The 18,118-nt window shown below is 57.0% G+C and overlaps 4 protein-coding genes and 1 long non-coding RNA gene across 7 annotated transcripts in view; 1 reads left to right on the top strand and 4 right to left on the bottom strand.

Moving 5' to 3' along the window:
• CFDP1 (craniofacial development protein 1) overlaps nucleotides 1–2,574 on the bottom strand; it is a 48,280-nt gene extending 45,706 nt beyond the window's left edge. Inside the window, exons 1-4 of the mRNA XM_042834775.1 lie at nucleotides 2,469–2,574; nucleotides 2,280–2,391; nucleotides 1,854–2,064; nucleotides 767–885 (exon numbers count right to left, since the gene is read on the bottom strand). Of these exons, the coding sequence (XP_042690709.1) occupies nucleotides 767–885; nucleotides 1,854–2,064; nucleotides 2,280–2,391; nucleotides 2,469–2,538 (512 nt within the window). The 5' untranslated portion in view covers nucleotides 2,539–2,574. The remainder of the gene's footprint in view (nucleotides 1–766; nucleotides 886–1,853; nucleotides 2,065–2,279; nucleotides 2,392–2,468) is intronic.
• A 274-nt stretch (nucleotides 2,575–2,848) lies between these two features.
• On the top strand, nucleotides 2,849–6,859 carry TMEM170A (transmembrane protein 170A). The gene is made up of 3 exons (XM_042834777.1): nucleotides 2,849–2,974; nucleotides 3,071–3,241; nucleotides 4,267–6,859. Exons 1-3 carry the CDS (start codon nucleotides 2,860–2,862, stop codon nucleotides 4,395–4,397), a joined length of 417 nt encoding a protein of 138 aa, XP_042690711.1. The 5' UTR covers nucleotides 2,849–2,859; the 3' UTR covers nucleotides 4,398–6,859.
• A 245-nt stretch (nucleotides 6,860–7,104) lies between these two features.
• On the bottom strand, nucleotides 7,105–13,814 carry SLC12A3 (solute carrier family 12 member 3). Its single transcript, XM_042834781.1, has 26 exons — nucleotides 13,563–13,814; nucleotides 13,339–13,482; nucleotides 12,768–12,843; nucleotides 12,576–12,671; nucleotides 12,354–12,493; nucleotides 12,051–12,161; nucleotides 11,869–11,980; nucleotides 11,579–11,709; nucleotides 11,355–11,439; nucleotides 11,090–11,244; nucleotides 10,798–10,905; nucleotides 10,584–10,707; nucleotides 10,406–10,507; nucleotides 10,166–10,321; nucleotides 9,988–10,087; nucleotides 9,682–9,793; nucleotides 9,165–9,305; nucleotides 8,957–9,063; nucleotides 8,735–8,817; nucleotides 8,557–8,634; nucleotides 8,287–8,373; nucleotides 8,092–8,203; nucleotides 7,920–8,006; nucleotides 7,637–7,772; nucleotides 7,478–7,545; nucleotides 7,105–7,246 (listed from the first exon to the last, which is right to left on the bottom strand). Exons 1-26 carry the CDS (start codon nucleotides 13,812–13,814, stop codon nucleotides 7,105–7,107), a joined length of 3,045 nt encoding a protein of 1,014 aa, XP_042690715.1.
• Nucleotides 13,815–14,636: 822 nt separating this feature from the next.
• Nucleotides 14,637–17,028, bottom strand: LOC122169046. Of its 2 annotated transcripts, XR_006171454.1 has the most exons (4): nucleotides 16,216–17,028; nucleotides 15,865–16,131; nucleotides 14,889–15,378; nucleotides 14,637–14,810 (listed from the first exon to the last, which is right to left on the bottom strand). It is a non-coding gene; the product is annotated as an uncharacterized LOC122169046 (long non-coding RNA). The 2 variants fall into 2 exon arrangements; XR_006171453.1 differs by having other exon boundaries at nucleotides 14,637–15,378.
• Nucleotides 17,029–17,149: 121 nt separating this feature from the next.
• Nucleotides 17,150–18,118, bottom strand: part of NUP93 (nucleoporin 93) — a 69,329-nt gene continuing 68,360 nt past the window's right edge. For both annotated transcript variants that reach the window (XM_042834832.1, XM_042834831.1), the window contains one exon: nucleotides 17,150–17,380. In XM_042834832.1, coding sequence (XP_042690766.1) covers nucleotides 17,270–17,380 — 111 coding nt within the window. In that variant the 3' untranslated portion in view covers nucleotides 17,150–17,269. The remainder of the gene's footprint in view (nucleotides 17,381–18,118) is intronic.

The raw sequence follows: 18,118 nt of genomic DNA, 5'->3' as shown, positions 1-18,118 counted from the left end.
CTGGCATGAAAAGCAAGAGCAATCCAAGCCCCAGCTCCCCGCCTCCTCCCGCCGAGTTGGGCAGTTCAGGTGTTATCGCTGGGATCTGCTGCCCTCTGCTGTCACAGGAAACAGACACAGCTTAGCAGATTCCAAACGGGCTCACCAGGACCTCACCTCAGTTTTGGTTTTACAGCTTTATAACGTACCTGTCCTTTCTGCAGCTCATCTCAAGTGGATTTTCACAAGCCAAACAGCCTACAGGGTGATTTAACTTAGCCCATCACCTTCATGCAGCTGTTAGAGGAGGAAGTGATTAACCATGAGCCCAGTGAAACACCTCTTACAACCTGCACATCTCTGAACAGGATTGTAAATGTCCCCTGGGAAAGTGCCAGCAGATATCCTGCCAGCAGCACGCAATTTGGACTACACAGAAAGAATAAAATGTGTGCCTGCAATCGCTGAGTGCTGATTTCATTTCTCTCCTTGCCTCAGCCCTGGCAGTGCCATCATTTCATACTTCTTCAACCTGGGGAAGCCTAAGTGAATTTACAGGAATATTCTGAAGGTGATCAAAGGCTGGGGTCTGCACATAAGTGTACTCTGCAGCCCTCAGCAAAAAAGTCTGGCCTCATTTTCCCTGAGGTCTTTCTGTGCTCAGGATTAAAAGCATAAAGATACAAACAAGAACAGACACCCTGCTTCACGTGCATCAGCCCGTCAGCAGCAGGACAGCACGTGCTCTGCACGAGCCTGCAGCAGAAGCCTTAAACTGCCAACTCACCTGACTTCCTCACCAGCAAAGTCAAACACTTTGGTGATTGTGACTTTTCCTGAATCTTTTGGCTTCTCAGACTCTTTTGGTTTCCCCTGAAGCTTGTTCACACTCTTCTCTTCTCCAGCCTGTGGAATATATGAAGGAGAAAACACAACAACGCATTTCTACACTCAAGTCAAATCCCACTTCTGAATGGCCAAGCACCCAATACAAATTTCAGGTATTGCTGTAATTTAGTCTGGTTAGTCAAAGAGCATAAGCCCCATCTCATTCTCAGTTTATCATTGTAAGTCACAGTTCAGAGCCAAAACAAGAAGAGAAACTTTAATTATATATAGGAACTAGCAAGGATACAGTGCTGTGGTTCAGAGAGCAAGCAAAAGCCTGAAGTCACAGTTTTCTCAAATCAAGCACAGCCACTCAGCCATTCGCCCAGTAAGACCTGAGGTGGGGCGAAGCACGAGGCTTCAGATGAAATGATGCTCCTCCTAAAAGCTGCAAGCAAGGATTGCACAACTATATTGAACCTCCAGCTTTCCAGTTGTAGAGAGAAGCAAGGAGAATTGCAGCCATATGTCACCAGTTCAAGAGTCAAGACTTCTGTTACAAAAGATTCTTTTGGTTGATCCGTTGGAGAAGAAAAAAAAAAACTAATTCCAGCAAGAGAGGAATGATTCCAGCAATAGCTGGAATGATTGTTTCCACACTTATACACACAGACTGCGTGTTACTGGAGCAGTGACAGAGGCCCAAGAAGCCTTAAGGAAAAGTTGTGCCCACGAGTGTAACTCAAGCCCAGCATCACTTCTCACATGCACTTCACAAGGCGACTCCAAGACCATGAAGAGACACTGCCAGCTGTTCATGGGACACCAGAGGATGCTGAGAAGCAGCTCCAGGAAGCAGCCCTGCCAGACTGCAGGCCTCCCCAGTGGGAAGGCAGTCAGCTGCCTGGCCCATAGCGGGGCTCCAGGCATACAGGACAGCTAGGACACAAATGAATGTAGCCCCTCCATAGCAGTGCTGTGTCTGCCACCCACACATTCCAGCTTCAGCCACCCCACATCCCCTCAGCAAAGGGGGACCCTGGTACCTTGTCAGCACGAGTTGCCTGTGTGGCCGCTGCTTTGGGCTTCTGCCCCACGTCGCTGAGGAAGCTGGCCCAAAGTGCGTCCTCTTTCTTTTTTTCTTCTTCTTCCCGGTCTCTTTCTGACTGCTTTAAGTCATCCTCCTCGTCTTCATTTTCCTGAACTTTTCCTTCCTCTTTCTCATCGACCTCAAGCACGAGGCCTCTCCTCTTCTTCCTGCAAGCAGACAGCAAGCAAACACGCAGGGCTGCGTGAGGCACAGGGCTGACAGGTGAACGTGGTGCATCACCCCAGCGCTCCCTCCCCCGACTCCCCACCGCTGAGGGCTTCAGGCGCAGCACAGCTCAGGCCAGGGCTCTCGGCCTCTTAAATCCCGACTGGAAGGCACGAAGCACAAGGAAACGGGCCGCTCCCTCAGGCCGGCTCCCTACCTGCGGGCGGCCCGCCGGGAGCCACTCTTGCTGCGGGTGGGCCTTGGGCCGGCCGCCTCCTCCTCCTCCTCCCTCAGCAGCTCACTCTCGTCCTCCTCGCTGTACTCCGCACCTGCAAGCACAGCCGCTCAGCCCCGCGCCCTCCAGCCGGCCCCGGCCCCGCCGCATCCCCCCGCGCCGCCCGCTCACCCGAAGGCACGTAGTCCTCGTCCTCCGCCGAGCTGTACCCGTCCCCCGCCTCCTCCTCGCAGCCCGACATACCGCCGCCTCCCGCACGCGCGGCCGCCACCGCCACCAGAGCGTCGCCTTTGCCGGCTCGGAGCGCCCCCTAGCGGGGAGGACCAACGCCCGCGCCGTGAAAAGAGGGGGAAGCGACGACGAGAAGGTGGCGTGCCGGCTAGAGCGTCTCACCGCCGCCTATCCGCTTCCGCACCGCTCCCGGCACGCTTTGCGGCCGGCGGCCGTTCCTATGGCAGCCCGCTGCTGGTTGGCAAGCGGAACTGCCCGTCGGCGAGCGGCGCTCGCTATTGGTTGGAGCGGCGGGGGGGGCGGGCCGGCAGCCAGCCAGCCAGCCGAGGGGATGGAGGGCGGCGAGGCGGGCGGTGGGGGTTTGCTACAGCAGATCCTCAGCCTCCGCCTGGTGCCCCGCGTCGGTAACGGCACCACCTACTCCAGCCCGCTGTCCACCTTCCCAGGTACGGCCTCTCCGCCCCGAGCCCCGCCTGCCCTTCCCGGGGCTCTCTCCGAGGGCTCCGGGCCCGGGCCGGCCCTGACCGCCGCTCTCCCCGCAGAGATGTGGTACGGCGTCTTCCTGTGGGCCCTCGTCTCCTCGCTCTCCTTCCACGTCCCCGCCGCCCTGCTCGCTCTCTTCACCCTCCGGCACCACAAGTACGGCAGGTTCATGTCTGTCAGCCTCCTGCTGATGGGCATCGTGGGACCCATCACCGCCGGCATCCTGACAAGTAGGGGCGGCCGGGGGGTATTTGGGAGGGCAGCTCTGGGGAGCAGGGCAGCTCGGGCGGGGCTGAAGTGAGGCCCCGGCAGAACTTTCCCAACTGCTGGCCCGGTGGGTACGCAGGCTGGATGGATGGGCTTTGTGGACTTTGGTCACAACATCCCGAGCGTTGCTGCAGGGTTGGGGCAGAATGGCTGGAAAGCTGCACAGAGGGAAAACGTCTGGGGGTGTGAGCTGAAAGCTGCTGAACTGAGCCAGCAGCGTGCCCAGGTGGGTGTGGAGCCCAGCAACATCCCGGCTTGTGACAGCAGCAGAGCAGGCAGCAGGAGGGGACTGTGTCTCTATATGGCGCTGCTGGGGGCACACCTCAGTGCTGTGCTGAGCGCTGGGCCCCTGGGTGCAGGAAAGACGTGGAGGTCCTGGAGTGTGCCCAGGGAGGGGAGCGGAGCTGTGAGGGGTCTGAGCACAGCGCTGTGGGAGCGGCTGAGGGAATGGGGTGGGTCAGCGTGGAGAAGAGGAGCTCAGGGCAGAGCTCTGCAGCCCTGACAGGAGGCTGTGGGAGGGGATGTCAGCCTCTGCTCCCAGGTAACGGCGACAGGGCGAGAGGTGGTGGCCTCAGGTGGTGCTAGATGAAGTTCAGGCTGGATATTAGGAACGATTCCTTCTCCAAGGGAGTGATGAGGCACTGGTGCAGCTGCCCAGGGAGGTGGTGTTCCCAGAGGTGTTCAAGAACCACGGAGATATGGCACTGAGAGACACGGTCAGTGAGCATGGTGAGGCTGGGGGAGGTTGGACTAGGTGCTCTTAGTGTTTTTTTCCAACCTTAATAATACTGTCATGTGTTGTGATCTGCATGTGTTGCTTCTGCTGAGGTTTCTCATGGATCTGCCTCCACCTGCTTATCTGCAGAGCCTTCTCCCGAAGAGCCTTGCATTCCCTCCAGTTAAATCCCTCCCTGTATTCCCGTAGCGCAGCAGTACAGCTCTCATTGCCATCACACAGTAATATTTCTGCTTTTCCTCTCCTCCACAGGTGCAGCTATTGCTGGAGTTTACAGAGCTGCTGGGAAAAAAATGATTCCTTTTGAAGCCCTCATTTTTGGAGTGGGTCAGACGTTCTGTGTGGTGGTGGTTTCATTCCTGCGGATTTTGGCCACTCTGTAGCTTTCCTCCAGATGTTGGTGATTGAAAATGGAAGCGAAGCATCTGCAGCACGCCTGGTGTCTGTGAAGGCAGTAACCAGGGAGCACAGCTTAGATGGCACCTTGGCGTGCGTTTCCTCCCCACTGCAAAGCTGCATGAAGGCATCTGCTGCCTCAGGCCGGTGGCAGGGCTCCCTGACTGTGATAAGCAGGAATCTCCTCGCAGAGCCTGGCCTGAAGGGCCGCGTGCCACAGATGTGATGGAGAACGTGCTTTCTGTAACTTATCTTGCTCCTACAGCAACCATAACATCCAGGTTTGTTCTTCAGCACTGCTGAAGCTGTGTCACCAGCCCTGAGTGAGCGCTGGCAGCCAGGCTCTGGTGCTGGCTGCTTGCTGGCCGCTTCATGGGGCTGCGGTCCGCTTCAGAAATTGAGGTGAAAATGGTTCATTTCGTTACGTTCTTGTAACGCTAAGTGCCAAGTGAAACTTTGTTTTCCTGGAGGATAGGCAGAGGGCTCTGGCAGAGACTCGCTGACCTCTGGTGGGTGACAAATTGTAGCAACAGAGTAACTGAACTGCTGGGGGGCGAGAGCGTGGCTGCGGGTGGTGTGATGTGTTCAGAGCTCACTTTGCAGTGAACCCGAAGCTCTTTTAATGTGATTCTTTTTTTTTTTTTTTTTTCTTTTAATGAGAATCTTCCTTTATTGTTTTCTTTTCTGGCCCCATCTTCCTTATGCCAGGTCATGGTCGTAGTGAGACTGGGGAGCAGCAAAAGAAAAAAAAAAAAAGCCAAACATTTTAAATGGATGAAAGTGCAAAATTGTGGCTGAGAGCTGTGATTGTTATTGTTATTATGAGTGCTGAGGCATGGGAAATCACCAGTGTAGTAATGATTGTAGTCTTTATGAACTTCATTGCAGTGAAACTCTTCTGAAGCTGTGTCTCCTGCACAGGAGCTGCACCCTGCTGCTCACAGCACAACTCTTGGGGTGCACGAATGTGTGCTTTTGCTTTGAAGGAGACCTGTGATGTTGCTCTCCTTTCACGTAGGTGTGTGTCTGAGCATCTTTGCAAGTATTCAGACACCACAGCTGGCACATGTAGAACTCAGCACTCTGCCTTGGTGACCCTGTGGGTGAGAACCTGGTGCCTTTTTGGGGCATAGAGGCCATATGTTGTGTTTTAAACACTCAGCCCGTGGCACCTGAGAGCTTCCCAGCTGTCAGCACTGAGCTGTGCAAAAATAAGCCCAGACCAACTCCTTCTGGCCATGCTACAATCTCTCCTAATGCGTTGGTTTGGTTTAAATGGTATTTAACTAATTCTGAGCTCTGCCCTGTCTTCCAGAGGTGTGCTATGCAGTCAGGGCTCTCTGGTCTGTTTTCTGGGCCCACAGGGAAGCTGGCACTGAATGCTGAGGATTTTGCTGGGTGGCACAGCAATCTGTTAGCAGCTGACTGGAGGAAGGCACCATCTGTGTCCAGCCTCCAGGCCGTGCTTCCCACCTGTGTGGTGACAGAAATCCTTTGCTCTCCAGATCAGCTTACCTTTTGTAGCAAGTTTTCCCAAGGCCACAAACACAACGGCCCCTCTGCTGAAACAACTCCAATCAAGGTCCTGTGCTGATCATGAAAGCAATTCTCTCACTGTGCTAAGATGTCTTGTGAATGGTCTTTTTTTTTTGCCAGCAGGTGGAGAGAGTCGTTTTTAAGGAGTTTTTAATGAAATTGCTCTAAAATGCAACCCATTTTAATCCAGGGAATAAAACTGTGAGTTTTAGTTTAATGTGAATCCTTCTCCTGAGGTGGGCAAGGTTCAGATTGTTAGTAAATGCCGCTGTAAGACTGCCTGATGGGTGCTGAGCACGAGCCCTTCTGTGTGCCGTGCTGTGCTTGTGGAGGACCAGCTGGGAGGAGGTTGGGCCTCTCCCTCTGCATCTTCCTCCTCCTTCCCCAAACCAAAGTCAGGAATGATGATCTGTTTAGATACAGGGTGTTTCCTTTATCTCCATCTGGAGTGAGGCAAGCTGGAGCTTTCAGCAGGTTTCTGTTGGCTTTGCTGGGGCAGAAGGATTTAGGAAGGCTGGAATTCAGAAATGCTGAGAGCTGTTGCAGCGGGCTGGAAATAAACCCTGGGCACAGCTGGGAGAAGAGCAGTTCCTGCTGCACTGCGGCGTAACCTTGTCAAAAGCTGTAAACAACTTCTGGAAATGGAAATGCTGAGGTGTCCTGGTGGGCAGGGCTGTGAGCCCCATCCACAAAGCCCTTCTGGCCTGAGAAAGTCGCTGCTTGAGCAGGTCTTGATTCGCCTCCCAGCCTCCTGTGTGCTGCTCTGCTTGGGTACGGCCCTGGCTTTGTGGCTCCTTAGCAAGTGCAGCTGTCATGAACAAACCTTTGTATGATAGAGAGCTGTGTACATTTTATTTTTCTACTGACACTTCTAATCCTGGTGGCGATAATCAGTAAACGCTGTGATGATGGAGGTGAATGGAGTTGCACGTTTCTCCTGGGGGGGAATGTGGGGCAACAAGGATGCCAGCGTGGGGCTTTTGGAAACCAACCACACTCGCTTTTGCCATGGCAGGTTTTGCTGCCTTGGAGCCCCGCAGCCCCATTGCAGCCCTTTGGGCATTGCTGTGAACCCCACACATTTGGTACTGCCCCAAACCCCCTGGAATCGCTCAAACGCAGTCTGAAAAAAATCATGCGGCAGGGGTGCGGGAGGCTTTATTGGCAGTAAAAGGTGAGAACGTTCTCCTGGTTCCCTCTGATCAGGAGGACCGGGGGCCTCAGGTCCTGCGAGAGCGTCTCCAGCCAGGCCATGTAGAGGGAGCTGGGGCAGCGGCCCTTCCTGCCGATGGGCAGCGTGCTGCGGCCACGAGACGGGGCTGCGTCAGGAAGCACCTCCTGGCACCAGCTCACACAGTGCTTCCCAAAAACAGGGAACCACCGCGTCCCGCCCCTGGGGCCGGACCCCTTCCTTGGTGCCCTCCCCCTGGCTGCAGCAGCGCTGCCCCATCCCAACAGCCGTGGGGTGTCCAGAACCCGAAGGGACCATTCCTGCCCTACAGGGAGCAGGACCGGCCGTGCCGACACCTACATGGCGATGAGCGCCGCGTCCCGCGAGTAATCCAGCAGAATCTCATTGAGCCTCACTTGTCGGAGCGACTGCGGAGCGGGTGGTGAAGGTTTAGGAGACCAAAACCACGCGTTCCTGACTTAAAAGCAGGAGGCTCCCTGCAGGCTGCCCCGGCGCTACCTTGGCCCTGTGCCTGTGCGCCTCGTCATCGGAGATCTTCCAGGGACAGCCCTGCCGCAGCTCGTTCACCGCCGCCTCGTCCTTGAAGCCGTCGTTCAGCCTGAAGGGTGCGATCAGCTCCTCGAACCTCCTGATGCTGCAAGGCAAGGACACCGCGCTGGGACGGGGCACGGCGCGCTCCCAGCCTGCTGCGAGGGAGTGGAGCCGTGGCACTGAGAACAGGGATCTGTGCCGCGCAGAGCCGTGGCACAGGCAGGACTGCGTGGGCAGGGGGTTTGTTTACTGCTCCGGCCGGGGCTGCTGGTTGATGTCAGGCAGGACGTGGACCTCGTGGAAGCCCAGGCGGAATTTGCTCAGCAGGGACACGATCCTGCCACAGAGAGAGGGACAGTTCCCAGAGCTCAGCGACCGGCTGCTGAGCCGAGACACCCGTGCACGTTTTGCACTGCCCGTACGCCTTCCTCTCCTCGTCCATCCTGTTGATCTGCCCGCCAACAAACACCCGGATCTTGCATTTTCCCCATCGCTTCTTGCGGCCGAGGAGGTAGGGGATGAGCAGTGTGAGCCCTGCAGGATGCAGCCACAGGGCATTTTTAGTGCCCCCCCATCCTCCTGTGCTGCGTGGCGCTGCAGCACGAGGCAGGGCCTACCTCCATCGTCAAAGAGCCAGTAAATGTCGATGGTTTTCTTGCCCTGCTGGCTCTGGAAGATGGTGCTCGCCTGCTGCTCAGGGTCTACTGTGAAGGGAAATGCAGGCATCAGCATGGCACCACCCCGCAGCAGTTACGGTAGCAAACAGAACCATCTTCCCAAGCTGAACCCTCAACCCCTGCATCCATGGTGCCCTGTGCACAAACCCCGCTCCCCAGAGTGGATCCCAAGGCTGCAGGAGGCCCTGGACATGCCTGATGAGCACTGACCGATGCCTGTGCCAGGTGCTGCTCTGCTGCCAGTGCCGTTCCCATCAGGATGCTCTGCTGCCCCAAATGCAGGGTTAGCTGTGGAGGGAGAGGAGCACGGACACGTCCTGCCCTGGTTTCAGGGTACCAGTCCCCATCACAAGGATGGTCCCCAGTACTGCGTGTCCACAGCACTTACTGTGGGCTTGTGGGACTCGGGAAACACTCAGCCCTTCCCGCAGCCGCAGCAGGCACACACCGTGCTTGAAATCAAAGGCGTCGCTGGAAGGAGGGAGGAGGCAGCTGACGGCGGTGGTCTCCCCCCCAAAATCCCCATGAAGTGGGGACAACACAGCAGCGAGATGCCACTGCCTGGCTCAGAGAGGCACATGGAGCCACCAGGTGCCAACGCAGTGCGTACTGCAGGATGCCCACGTAATCCTCCAGGCTCTGCGGTGCGGCTGCCTGCCAGTCCCTCTTGTAGCCCAGCGCAACAATGTTGGGTCTCATCTTCCCCAGGCCGGCAGCCTTCAGGAAAAGCAATGGGAGCAACAGATTCCCGCTTGAGGCATTCACCCAGCTGGCACTGTGTGCCCCAAGCAGGGCCTGCAATGGTCAGCTTGCCCCACCTGCAGCAGCATCTGGACGCCGCTCCTCAGGTCTTCAGCGAGCACATTGGTGTAGAAGGCCTTGATCTTCCTCTTGAGGAGCCACCTGGTGTGGCCATCCGATGCCTGCCTGGCCTCGGGCACCTTCTGCTTGCGGGGGCCCTGGGGGAGCAGGGAGGGGGCACGGCCCGTTGGCCGGGTGGCCACTGTCCCTGTCCCCATCCCAGTGCTATGGGCACCAAAGAGCTCCATCTCCCCTTGCCCCAGCTGTTGGCAGAACCTGGGTTTAAGCATGGCGTGCATGGGGAATTGCTGTTGCACCAAAAAACGGCAGATTTTGGTTTATCAGCCTCGACTCCACTGGTTTCCCAGTGACAGGTGCTGCTGACAATGACACTGGTGCTCTACCACCTGTGGACCACTGGTTACCCAAGATAGGGAACCAAAGGAGCACGATGTGGCCTGACTTTTTTTTCCTTCTTTGGGATGCCTGCAGGGTGCAGAATTCAGCCGCAGGGCGCCCTGTGGGCACACTCACGATCAGCACGTGGCCGCAGATCATCAGGCTGAGGTTCTTGGTGAAGGTGCCCACGAAGTCCACCAGCGCTGGGCGGAAGTTGGGCGGCCCGGTCAGGACGAGGCACTGCGGCCTGATGGGAAGGAGAGGACAGAATCTGAGGGTGGCCTTGCCACGTGGCACAGAGGACCTGGGGTTTGGGGTGCAGCTGCCCCACTCTGTGATTCACCAGCACTGAGGCCGTGGCCACGGGCACAATCCCATCTTGGCTTCGTGGGGGACCGGCTCTGTTCCCCTCCCTCCCAGCTCCAATCTCAGCCTCCTTGCCTGTAGTTCTTGATGTGCTCGTCCACCTCGCTGAGCCCTACCGAGTAGCTCAGCGCCAGGTTGTAGGAGCTGGCTTGCATGGAGGAGCCCCAGTTGATATCTGTGTGGAGGGGATGGATTGGCAATGGGCGCCAACAACTGTGGGGGATGTGGGGCCCTCTCCAGAGCCACCACGCACCTGGTTTCTTGTAGAGGACATAGCCCAGGAGGAAGACAACAATGCCGAAGGCGATGAGGGCCGCCCACCAGGTCAGCAGGAACATGATGACCACTGAGACCGTGGCACCAAAGAGCGCAGACCACTTGCTGTAATACCGAAAGGAGGGTCGCCAGCCTGCACGCAAACACAGACAGCGGCTGCCGCCGGCTCCCCTCACCCCACAGCCAGGATGGGGCCGGGGTTGGGGCTGGCACCCACCTGGGGAGTTGGTGATGGAAGCATGGAAGCAGCTGAAGTTGATGAGCGCATAGGAGCAGAGGAAGAAGTTGGAGATGATGGGGGCGATGGCATTGAGCTCGGCTGCAGGAGGAGGACAGGGCAGAGCGTCAGCGGTGCGCCGCAGCCAAGCCATCCAGGCCCGGCTGGAGGCACCCACCGATGAGGATGAAGCCAATGGCGATCACGTAGGTGAGCATGTAGCCACGGATAGGCTCACTGTTCTTCCCATAGCCCTTCCCAAAGAAGCCTATGAGAGGGTAGAGCTGGTCCTTGCAGAGGCACTGTGGGGAGAAAGGGGTGAGAGGTGTGGGGATGTTCTGTCCCGTCACCTGGGGACAGAGACAGGGAGAGGGACAGGGATCAATGCTCACCTGGAAGACTTTGGGGGCCGAGACAAGGCAGGCCAGCGCTGAGGAGAGGGTGGCACCAAAGATCCCTGCTGTGATGAGGGGACCGAATCCCGACACCATGCTCATGCTCTGCCCCAAAACGCAGTGGTCAGGACACTCCGTGCCGCCAGCACATCACCCTGCACCTTACCCCATCCCACCGCCCTCAGTGCTTCCAGTAACATCATCCAGGTGGTTACATTCAGCCACATCTGAAAACCTAAGCAGAAGGAGCCCTCCACACACCCTGCGGAGCCTGAACCCCCAGGCACACCTGATAGTAGTTGCTGAGGCCGTATCGGCAGCTCTGCTGCTGGGCGCAGTCAGTGAAGTTCCAGCCGTAGCTGCAGCCCAGTCCCTCACAGCCCGGTGAGCCCACTGCCACGCTGTCATTCAGGCTGCCCGAAGCGTCCCGAAGCACGCAGGCACCTGTGGGGCACAGCTACGTGCACGCTTTGCTCCTGCATCACCTCCAAGGACGGGTGCTTCTCATGCTGCCCACCACCCTGCTTCACGGGGCCTCAGCCCACTGCACTCACCTATCGTAGCTGACAACACCAGGTAGGACACCGTGGTCCAGAAGATGGCCATCAAGGTGCCCTTGGGGATGGCCACGGCAGGGTCCTGTCCGAGGGGGTCGCAGGGAGATGCACAGCTGCTTTCCAGGGGCCCCCAGTGATGGTTTTGTGCCATCTGAATTTCACGGGCCCCCAGTTCCCCGTCCTGAGAAGCAACAGCTCAGGAAGGGCTGGCAAAAACCTACCTTCAGGTCACCGGAGATATTGGCTCCGGCCAAAATACCAGTGGCCGATGGGAAGAAAATGGAGAACAAACCAAAGAAGGAGCCCTCAGGTCCGCGCCAGTCAGGCACGAAGTTCTGGGCAAAAATGTCAGCTGAGGAGGAAGCAGAGAAGCATCCCCATCCACCTGGTGCTCCCACCACCTCTTCCAGCTCCAACACTGCAGCGCTGGATGGAAGCAAACCGCTGCCAGAACACAATCCCAGCTCTCATCGTCACTCTCAGCCATGGCCCGGTCCCATGGTGAACCCACCTCTGTAGCTGAAGAAGCCCTTTGCTTGTTTCTCAGCACTGGCTGGGATCACCGTCCCCACCAGGTAGTTTATGAAGGACACCAAGATGACCAAAAAGAAGAGGATCTGGGCCTGGAGAGGCAGAGAGGGGCAGGAGGCTCGGCCAGGCTGCAGGCTGGCTTGCTGCAGGATGATGCGGTACCTTCGCCTCCCACTCCATGCCAGCCAGTGAGATGCCCAGCAGCACGGTGACAGTGAGCACCCCGATGATGCGGATGTCGTTGGTGGGGTCCACGATCAGGGAGTCGTGCTCCTGGGGAAGGGGCACCGTCACCGACCAGGAAACAGAATTCCCTCAGCCAACCGCCGCCACGTCCGCGAGTTGGAGGAGCTGGCGGCTGATGATCGGCGGCGTGGCGTTAAAGCAGGTATTGATAATGAGCTCTGCTTGGGCAGGGGGGTGCAGGTGGGTTTGGGGACAGGAGGTGCAGAGCCACGTCCTCACCTGCAGCAGATCCCGCACGGTTTCAGCAAAGCCCACCGTGTGCATGGCCACGGCCACCGCGTTGGCGAAGGCGAAGATGAGGCCGATGGAGCCGCCCAGCTCCGGTCCCAGGCTCCTCGAAATGAGGAAGTAGGTGCCCCCTGTGGCACAGAAAGCCCACGGAGAAGGTTTGGGTGCAGTCGTCCCAGGAGTGCTGTGAGGGACCTGGCAGGGAAGCACTACCTGACTTCACTTTGCCGTTGGTAGAAATGGCAGAGATGGACAGGCCGGTGATGGTGGTCACGGTCACAGACATCAGGATGATGAGCCACGTCAGGGCTGCAGGAGAGGATGGATTGCACCGGGCCGAGCCCCGCTGGCAGCCCCACGGCATCCTCCCCATGCCTGCTGCCTTCATCCCCTACAGGCACCCACCGATTCCTGCCTGGGCTGTGATCCAGGGCAGGCGCAGGTAGAGGATCACGCCCCAGATGTTCAGCATGCAGCGGATCTGCAGGGCAACGGGAATGCAGCCGTGAGGGCGGGTGGGCACTGCGGGACAGGCAGAGCCACGCTGGGTCTGCTGGCCTCCAGCTAACAACAGGGCACCAGGAAGGGATGGGGAACAGCTCCGGTTGTGGAAAACAGAATCACAGGCACTGGAAAGTACCTCTATGGTCATCCAGTCCAACTGTCAACCCATGAATGCTAAACCAAAGGTCACAGAACCTTTAAGGCTGGGAAAGACCTTTCAGACCCCCAAGTCCAACCCCACCCCACCGTGCCCACTGCCCACATCCCTCAGTGCCACATCCCCACAGCTCTGGGGCACCTCCAGGGACGGGAATGCACAGCTGTGCCACTGCCCTACTGCTCTTTTGGAACAGCAGTTGTTCCCAAAATTCCACCTGAACTTCCCCTGGCACAAGATGAGGCCATCGCCTCTCTTCCCGATTGGGAAAAATGTGAAGATGCTGCGATAGCCATCGGGACGCAGGGCACTCACCATCACACCCTTCACCCACCCGAAGCGGACAGGTTCTGGCGCAGGGGCGCTGCTTGGCTCGCCAGCCCCCTCCTCCGTGTCGGGGAGGCCGTTGCTGCGCTGGGGGTCCGGCAACGGCACACGGAGGTGGTGGCCAGGTTCAGGCTGTGGGACGGAGAGACGGGCCTGAGGGCAGAGCCACACCAGCACAAATGTGGCCAGCAGCCCCTGCACTGAGGCCTCACCTTGAGGATGGAGTGGAGGTCCGCCAGCGATGGTCTCCCCCGTCCGGCTTCACCCACCCCCCTGCTGTTGGCATAGTGCTCGTAGGCGGGCACCACATCCACCGTGTTGTAGCCAAAGGTCCTGGTGCAGAGCGAGCTGCCCGAGAGCTGCGTGCCCTCACAGCCCGCCGCCTCCTCAGCAGCCAGCAGCGTGCTGATGGTGAAGCGGCCGCTGCAGCGTGGCGGGGGCTCAGCACATGGCAGCTCAGCCATGGTGGCTGCACGGGTCCCACGTTGTAGTGCTGGGGTCGGGGATTTATACCTGCAGAGCCAAGCACGGCCCCACAGCGCCTGGGGGGATGCGAGTGGCTGGAACCACCCCAAGCCGGTCAGGGGGAAAAAATAGCCGGAGGGGGTATCAAAACTGCTGTTATCAGCATCAGTGGCTGCCGGTGCCCGATCGCGGCACTGATAACGGATTTGAGATTAAGGCCCAAGGACAGAGCTACAGAGAAATGCGGCAGTTTTCCATAACAAATCTGGGTGGGAACTGAATGTTCCCAGGTGGGGGCCAGAGGTGAGCTCAGCGCTCTGCTCCTCTGCCCCTTCCCTGCGGCACTGCCCAGCAGATCCCACAAACCACAGCTGCATCACTGCTGAAGGAGCTGAGCTGCGCTGGGAGCTGAACCCAAAGGAGAGGGGAACTGGAAGCCCCAGGGTGGAAAAGACCCCCACCCCAAAAAGGGGGATGGGTGGCTTTCGCGCAGGGCTCAGTGTCACACATGCACTTAAATGCGCAACAGATAACATCGTGGAAGACAGCTAACAGGGCAGGTAACAACATTGGAGGGCAACGCTGCAGCCCATTGCAAGTTCAGCCCACTCACTTTGCGAGTTAATGGAAAATTTGGGTTGTCCAGCCACTGCCTCTGGTGGCCCTTTGCACTTGCACGAACATTTCAACCTGCTCTCTGGGCCTCGCTCTGCTCCCCACACACTGTGCACATGCATACACACCGTCCTCAGTCCCACCTCACCCATTCCTGCCACACGAGCATCAGCTTCCACCAACACAAACAGCACCACACTGATGCCTCGAAGCCACAGCTTTATTTTAGAAGCTCATTATCCCATCAGAAAACACAAACTTGTCCCAGACGGCACAGATCAGAGCCTCTCAGGAATCAGAGGCCAGGCGCAGCAGCAAGATGCTCCGGGAGAGGCACGGAGGCTCCAGGAGGCGGGTGAAGGAAGTGGTATGATGCAACCCTGGTGTAGTGAAATAGCCGGATAGTAGGAAGCGCTTGCCGTCGGCCTGATTCACAACACCAGCTGCAGCAACAATACCCGGCCGTCCCGCGGCGTCGCAGGGGCTGCAGGCAGATGAGGAATGCTCTGTGCCCGTTGTGGCCATTAAACGTGTCAAACCAACCTTAATCCGGTCTGTGGAGCACAGCTCAGTACTCCACAGGGAGACTCTGTTAAAGCCTGTCAAAGCAGAGATCCCTGCAGCCCTCAGGGAAGCTTTAACCGCCCCGTTTCCCTCCTCAGAGGCAGCCCAGCACGCTGGGCACTGCTGCCCAGAGTGAGACTGGGACTGAGCACTGCAGGGCAGGACCGAGCCCCCACCTGCAGGGAAGGAACCTGCAAAGAGAAGAGAGATGGTTATCACCGCTCCCACCTTGCTGCACCCCGTCCCCCCATCTGACCTCCATCCCACAAAGGCGGATTGCAGCACACAGACAGCTGAAGGCTTGCAGGCAAAGTGCTGTGGTTTGCTGAAGCCCGGGGTTGTTGGGGACAGACAGCGGTGTGCTTGCTGGCGTGTATTCAGCTCCTGCAGAAGGAAATCAGCAAATGATCCTAAATTCACCTTACACAAAGGGAGCAAAGTCACATCCTCATCATAACGGGCTGGGAATCAGCAGCCACCAGCACTGCCCACTGTGAGGTGGCCAAGCAGCTGCTCACACCAATGGGCCCAAAGGAGCTGGAACCATCAGGGTGAAGAGAGCCCCCAGGAGCAGAGCAGCCTGCGCTCCCAGCCATCACACAGCCCCCCACTGGGGCATGGGTGACAGCAGCTTGGGAGAGGGCACGAGGAAACTCTGCTCACAGCAATTGCATGTAGGAAATTGAGGTTGCTCTCAAAGCCTGACATAAGAAAGGAAGCACTCCTCCCATCAGAATGGACAGTGGCAATGCCTTCCAATAGGCTGCTCTGAACAACGCATCAATTCTAACATCCCCAAAACCCACAGAAAGCCACGGTGGAGGCTGCCCGCTAACAAAGTCAGGGCAGGAAGGCACTGAGGTTACCGACCCTGCAGCAGAACGCCTGGTGGTCAGACACAGCAGGGAGCAGGAGCAGGCTGCTCTTTCCAGAAGTACAAGTCCTTAAGCATAAAGCTGGAAGGCGTGGGGTGGGGAGAAACAGTGGCACCTGGAAGACCACGAGGTGCCATCTGCAGCAAAGCAGCGTACGGCAGTCAGCAGCGAGCTCAGCGTGAGGGGAGGAGAGCCAGGTGTCTGCAGCTGGGCTGGGATGTGGAGCTGGAGCATGGGAGGATGGGGTGCTGCAAGTCACCACCTGCACAGACATGAGAAGAAAGCACAGGGCAGTCAGTAGCTAAAGACTCCGATTGCCCTCAGCACCCTGCCCACCCATCGGCACCTGTGTCTTGCACAGAGCAGTGCTGGGCCTTAACTTGCAGCACGGCTCCCAGGCCTTTGGATCCCTGCGACTGGTTCCTGGGGCAGCACAGCACAGAGGGGCTTTCCTGGCCTTCAGAACAAAGCATGGAATGCTTCAGCAGCTGCTCAGCCTGGAAGGGCCACCGGGACTGGCATCACAGCCTTCCTCAAAGGTCATTAGGTGTAAGGCTGGAAATGAGCACGTCAGCGAGCAGCACAGCAGAGCAGGGAACACGGCAGCCTTTCCAGAAGGGGCCAAGTAGTGCTGCCCCTCTGGTCAGGTCAGGGGCTGCCTGAGGACACACAGCCTGCCAGAAGAAAGGACACACTGCACAGCGCACTCCTGAGCCTGTCTGGCTTCAGGGCTCCCCACGTCACCATCCTCCAAGCTGCTTCAACCTTCACTGTGCTGCAGAAATGCCCGGTGCCACACGCAGCCCCCAGCGCCCCCAGCAGCCCCCAGCTGCTCATACGTGTCCTTGGGGGGATGATGGCAAGTTGGCTCTCTGCTTCCCATCCAAAAGTTCATCTAAATTCACGCCACAATAGTTTTGGTAGAAAGGTAGTTAGGAAGTTGGTCAAACATCCCCTAGCGGAGGTTACGCTTACAGCCATACTGAAAAAAAATAAAAATAAAATAATTAATTGTCTCCCACAATAATGCAGCGTGCAAAGGTTGGAATCGGCTCCCCTGCTTTGTTGCCTGCTCTGTGACCAGAAGTGCACGCGCCCTCATATCCCAGCAACACGGAGTGAGGGCAGGACAGCAGTGCAGGGGGCTGCAGAACCGACTTTTCTCCATACTTACTCTCTGAGAATGATTTTCTAAAGATAAACCAATTATTTTTTTTTTTAAATGAACAAACACATAAAAACACAAAAGAACAGCAAAAATGAAAATATCAAAAAACAAATAGAAATCAAAGAAATTTATTTCCATCAACGAAAATACAGAATACAAAAGGGCTCTGGTCCCAGCCCCAGATGCACTACCAACAGGCCCGGCTGCTGAGCCCTGAGCCAAAGCTTCTCTGCTAGTTCATAAGGACCTCCATCTGCACCAGTCTTGCATTCGTGTCTCCAGATGTTCTGTAAGGGATCATTCCAGCAAATGTGATCAGCGCACGAGCTTGAGATCGCAGTTGCTGCAAGACAGGAAAACAAAGAAGTTCAATACCTACAAATGCCACAGCCCAATGGAGGGGAGGTAGGAATCCTTTTTTCTTCGACTCATTTGTCTGGTTAAGGGAGGACGAATACCTGGAGCTGCAAAGTGGCCCAAGTGCTGAAAGCACCCAGCACAGGTTACAGGACCGAGTTACCAACCTTAACAGAAACGGATTGCCTGATTCACAAGGCTGCTGAGAAATCACTCTTTTAGTTTCAGTGATGGCCAACATTTCTCTGCTGTTGTTTCCTCTGCTCACAGAGGTCGTGTCACCTCTAACCTGCTGCCTTCCAGAGGACATTGAAACAAGTGGCAGATGAAGACAGCACGGCAAGTTGCCTGGTTCCCAATTAAAGATTAAGAGGCAAAACCTCTAACTGTGACTGACAGGGCTCAGGAGCAGCGTGAATTACAGTTCTCTCTGCCTTTATGGTAGCAATGATATTGGAGGCAATCTATTTTTAAAAATCAAAGCACCACGATGAGTTGCAGGCAGCAGCACTTGGGGAAGAAAGAACGGAGGTTTGCAGAGGTTAAGAGCGGCCTGGAGGTCTCAGTGTTCTATTGGCTGTAATTAGTTAATGAATGTGAAAGCCACTTGTGATTTAAAATCACTATAAATAAACGAATTCCATTCCTTTCATGACCTAATTCTGCCACCCAGACGATGCCCTTGGAGAGCTGCTCACCCAGTGGGGTCAGGGTGTGGGGCACA

This window comes from Centrocercus urophasianus, unplaced genomic scaffold, assembly GCF_019232065.1.
Source record: "Centrocercus urophasianus isolate 14NV4802_14NV808 unplaced genomic scaffold, USGS_Curo_1.0 seq_49, whole genome shotgun sequence".
NCBI classification, from domain to species: domain Eukaryota; kingdom Metazoa; phylum Chordata; class Aves; order Galliformes; family Phasianidae; genus Centrocercus; species Centrocercus urophasianus.
The sequence above is the reverse complement of the archived record's forward strand: the minus strand, read 5'-3'. Positions and strand labels throughout refer to the sequence as shown.

Bases quoted from the DNA above. Each gene is read 5' to 3' on its own strand.
- TMEM170A (XM_042834777.1), top strand. From the start codon at position 2,860: ATGGAGGGCGGCGAGGCGGGCGGTGGGGGTTTGCTACAGCAGATCCTC. The intron at 2,975-3,070 runs GTACGGCCTCTC...CTCTCCCCGCAG, and splicing joins CCCGCTGTCCACCTTCCCAG to AGATGTGGTACGGCGTCTTC. The intron at 3,242-4,266 runs GTAGGGGCGGCC...TCTCCTCCACAG, and splicing joins CACCGCCGGCATCCTGACAA to GTGCAGCTATTGCTGGAGTT.
- SLC12A3 (XM_042834781.1), bottom strand. From the start codon at position 13,814: ATGGCTGAGCTGCCATGTGCTGAGCCCCCGCCACGCTGCAGCGGCCGC. The intron at 11,440-11,578 runs GTAGGTTTTTGC...CCCCTCGGACAG, and splicing joins ATATCTCCGGTGACCTGAAG to GACCCTGCCGTGGCCATCCC. The intron at 7,546-7,636 runs GTAGCGCCGGGG...CCCGCTCCGCAG, and splicing joins CGCACAGGCACAGGGCCAAG to TCGCTCCGACAAGTGAGGCT.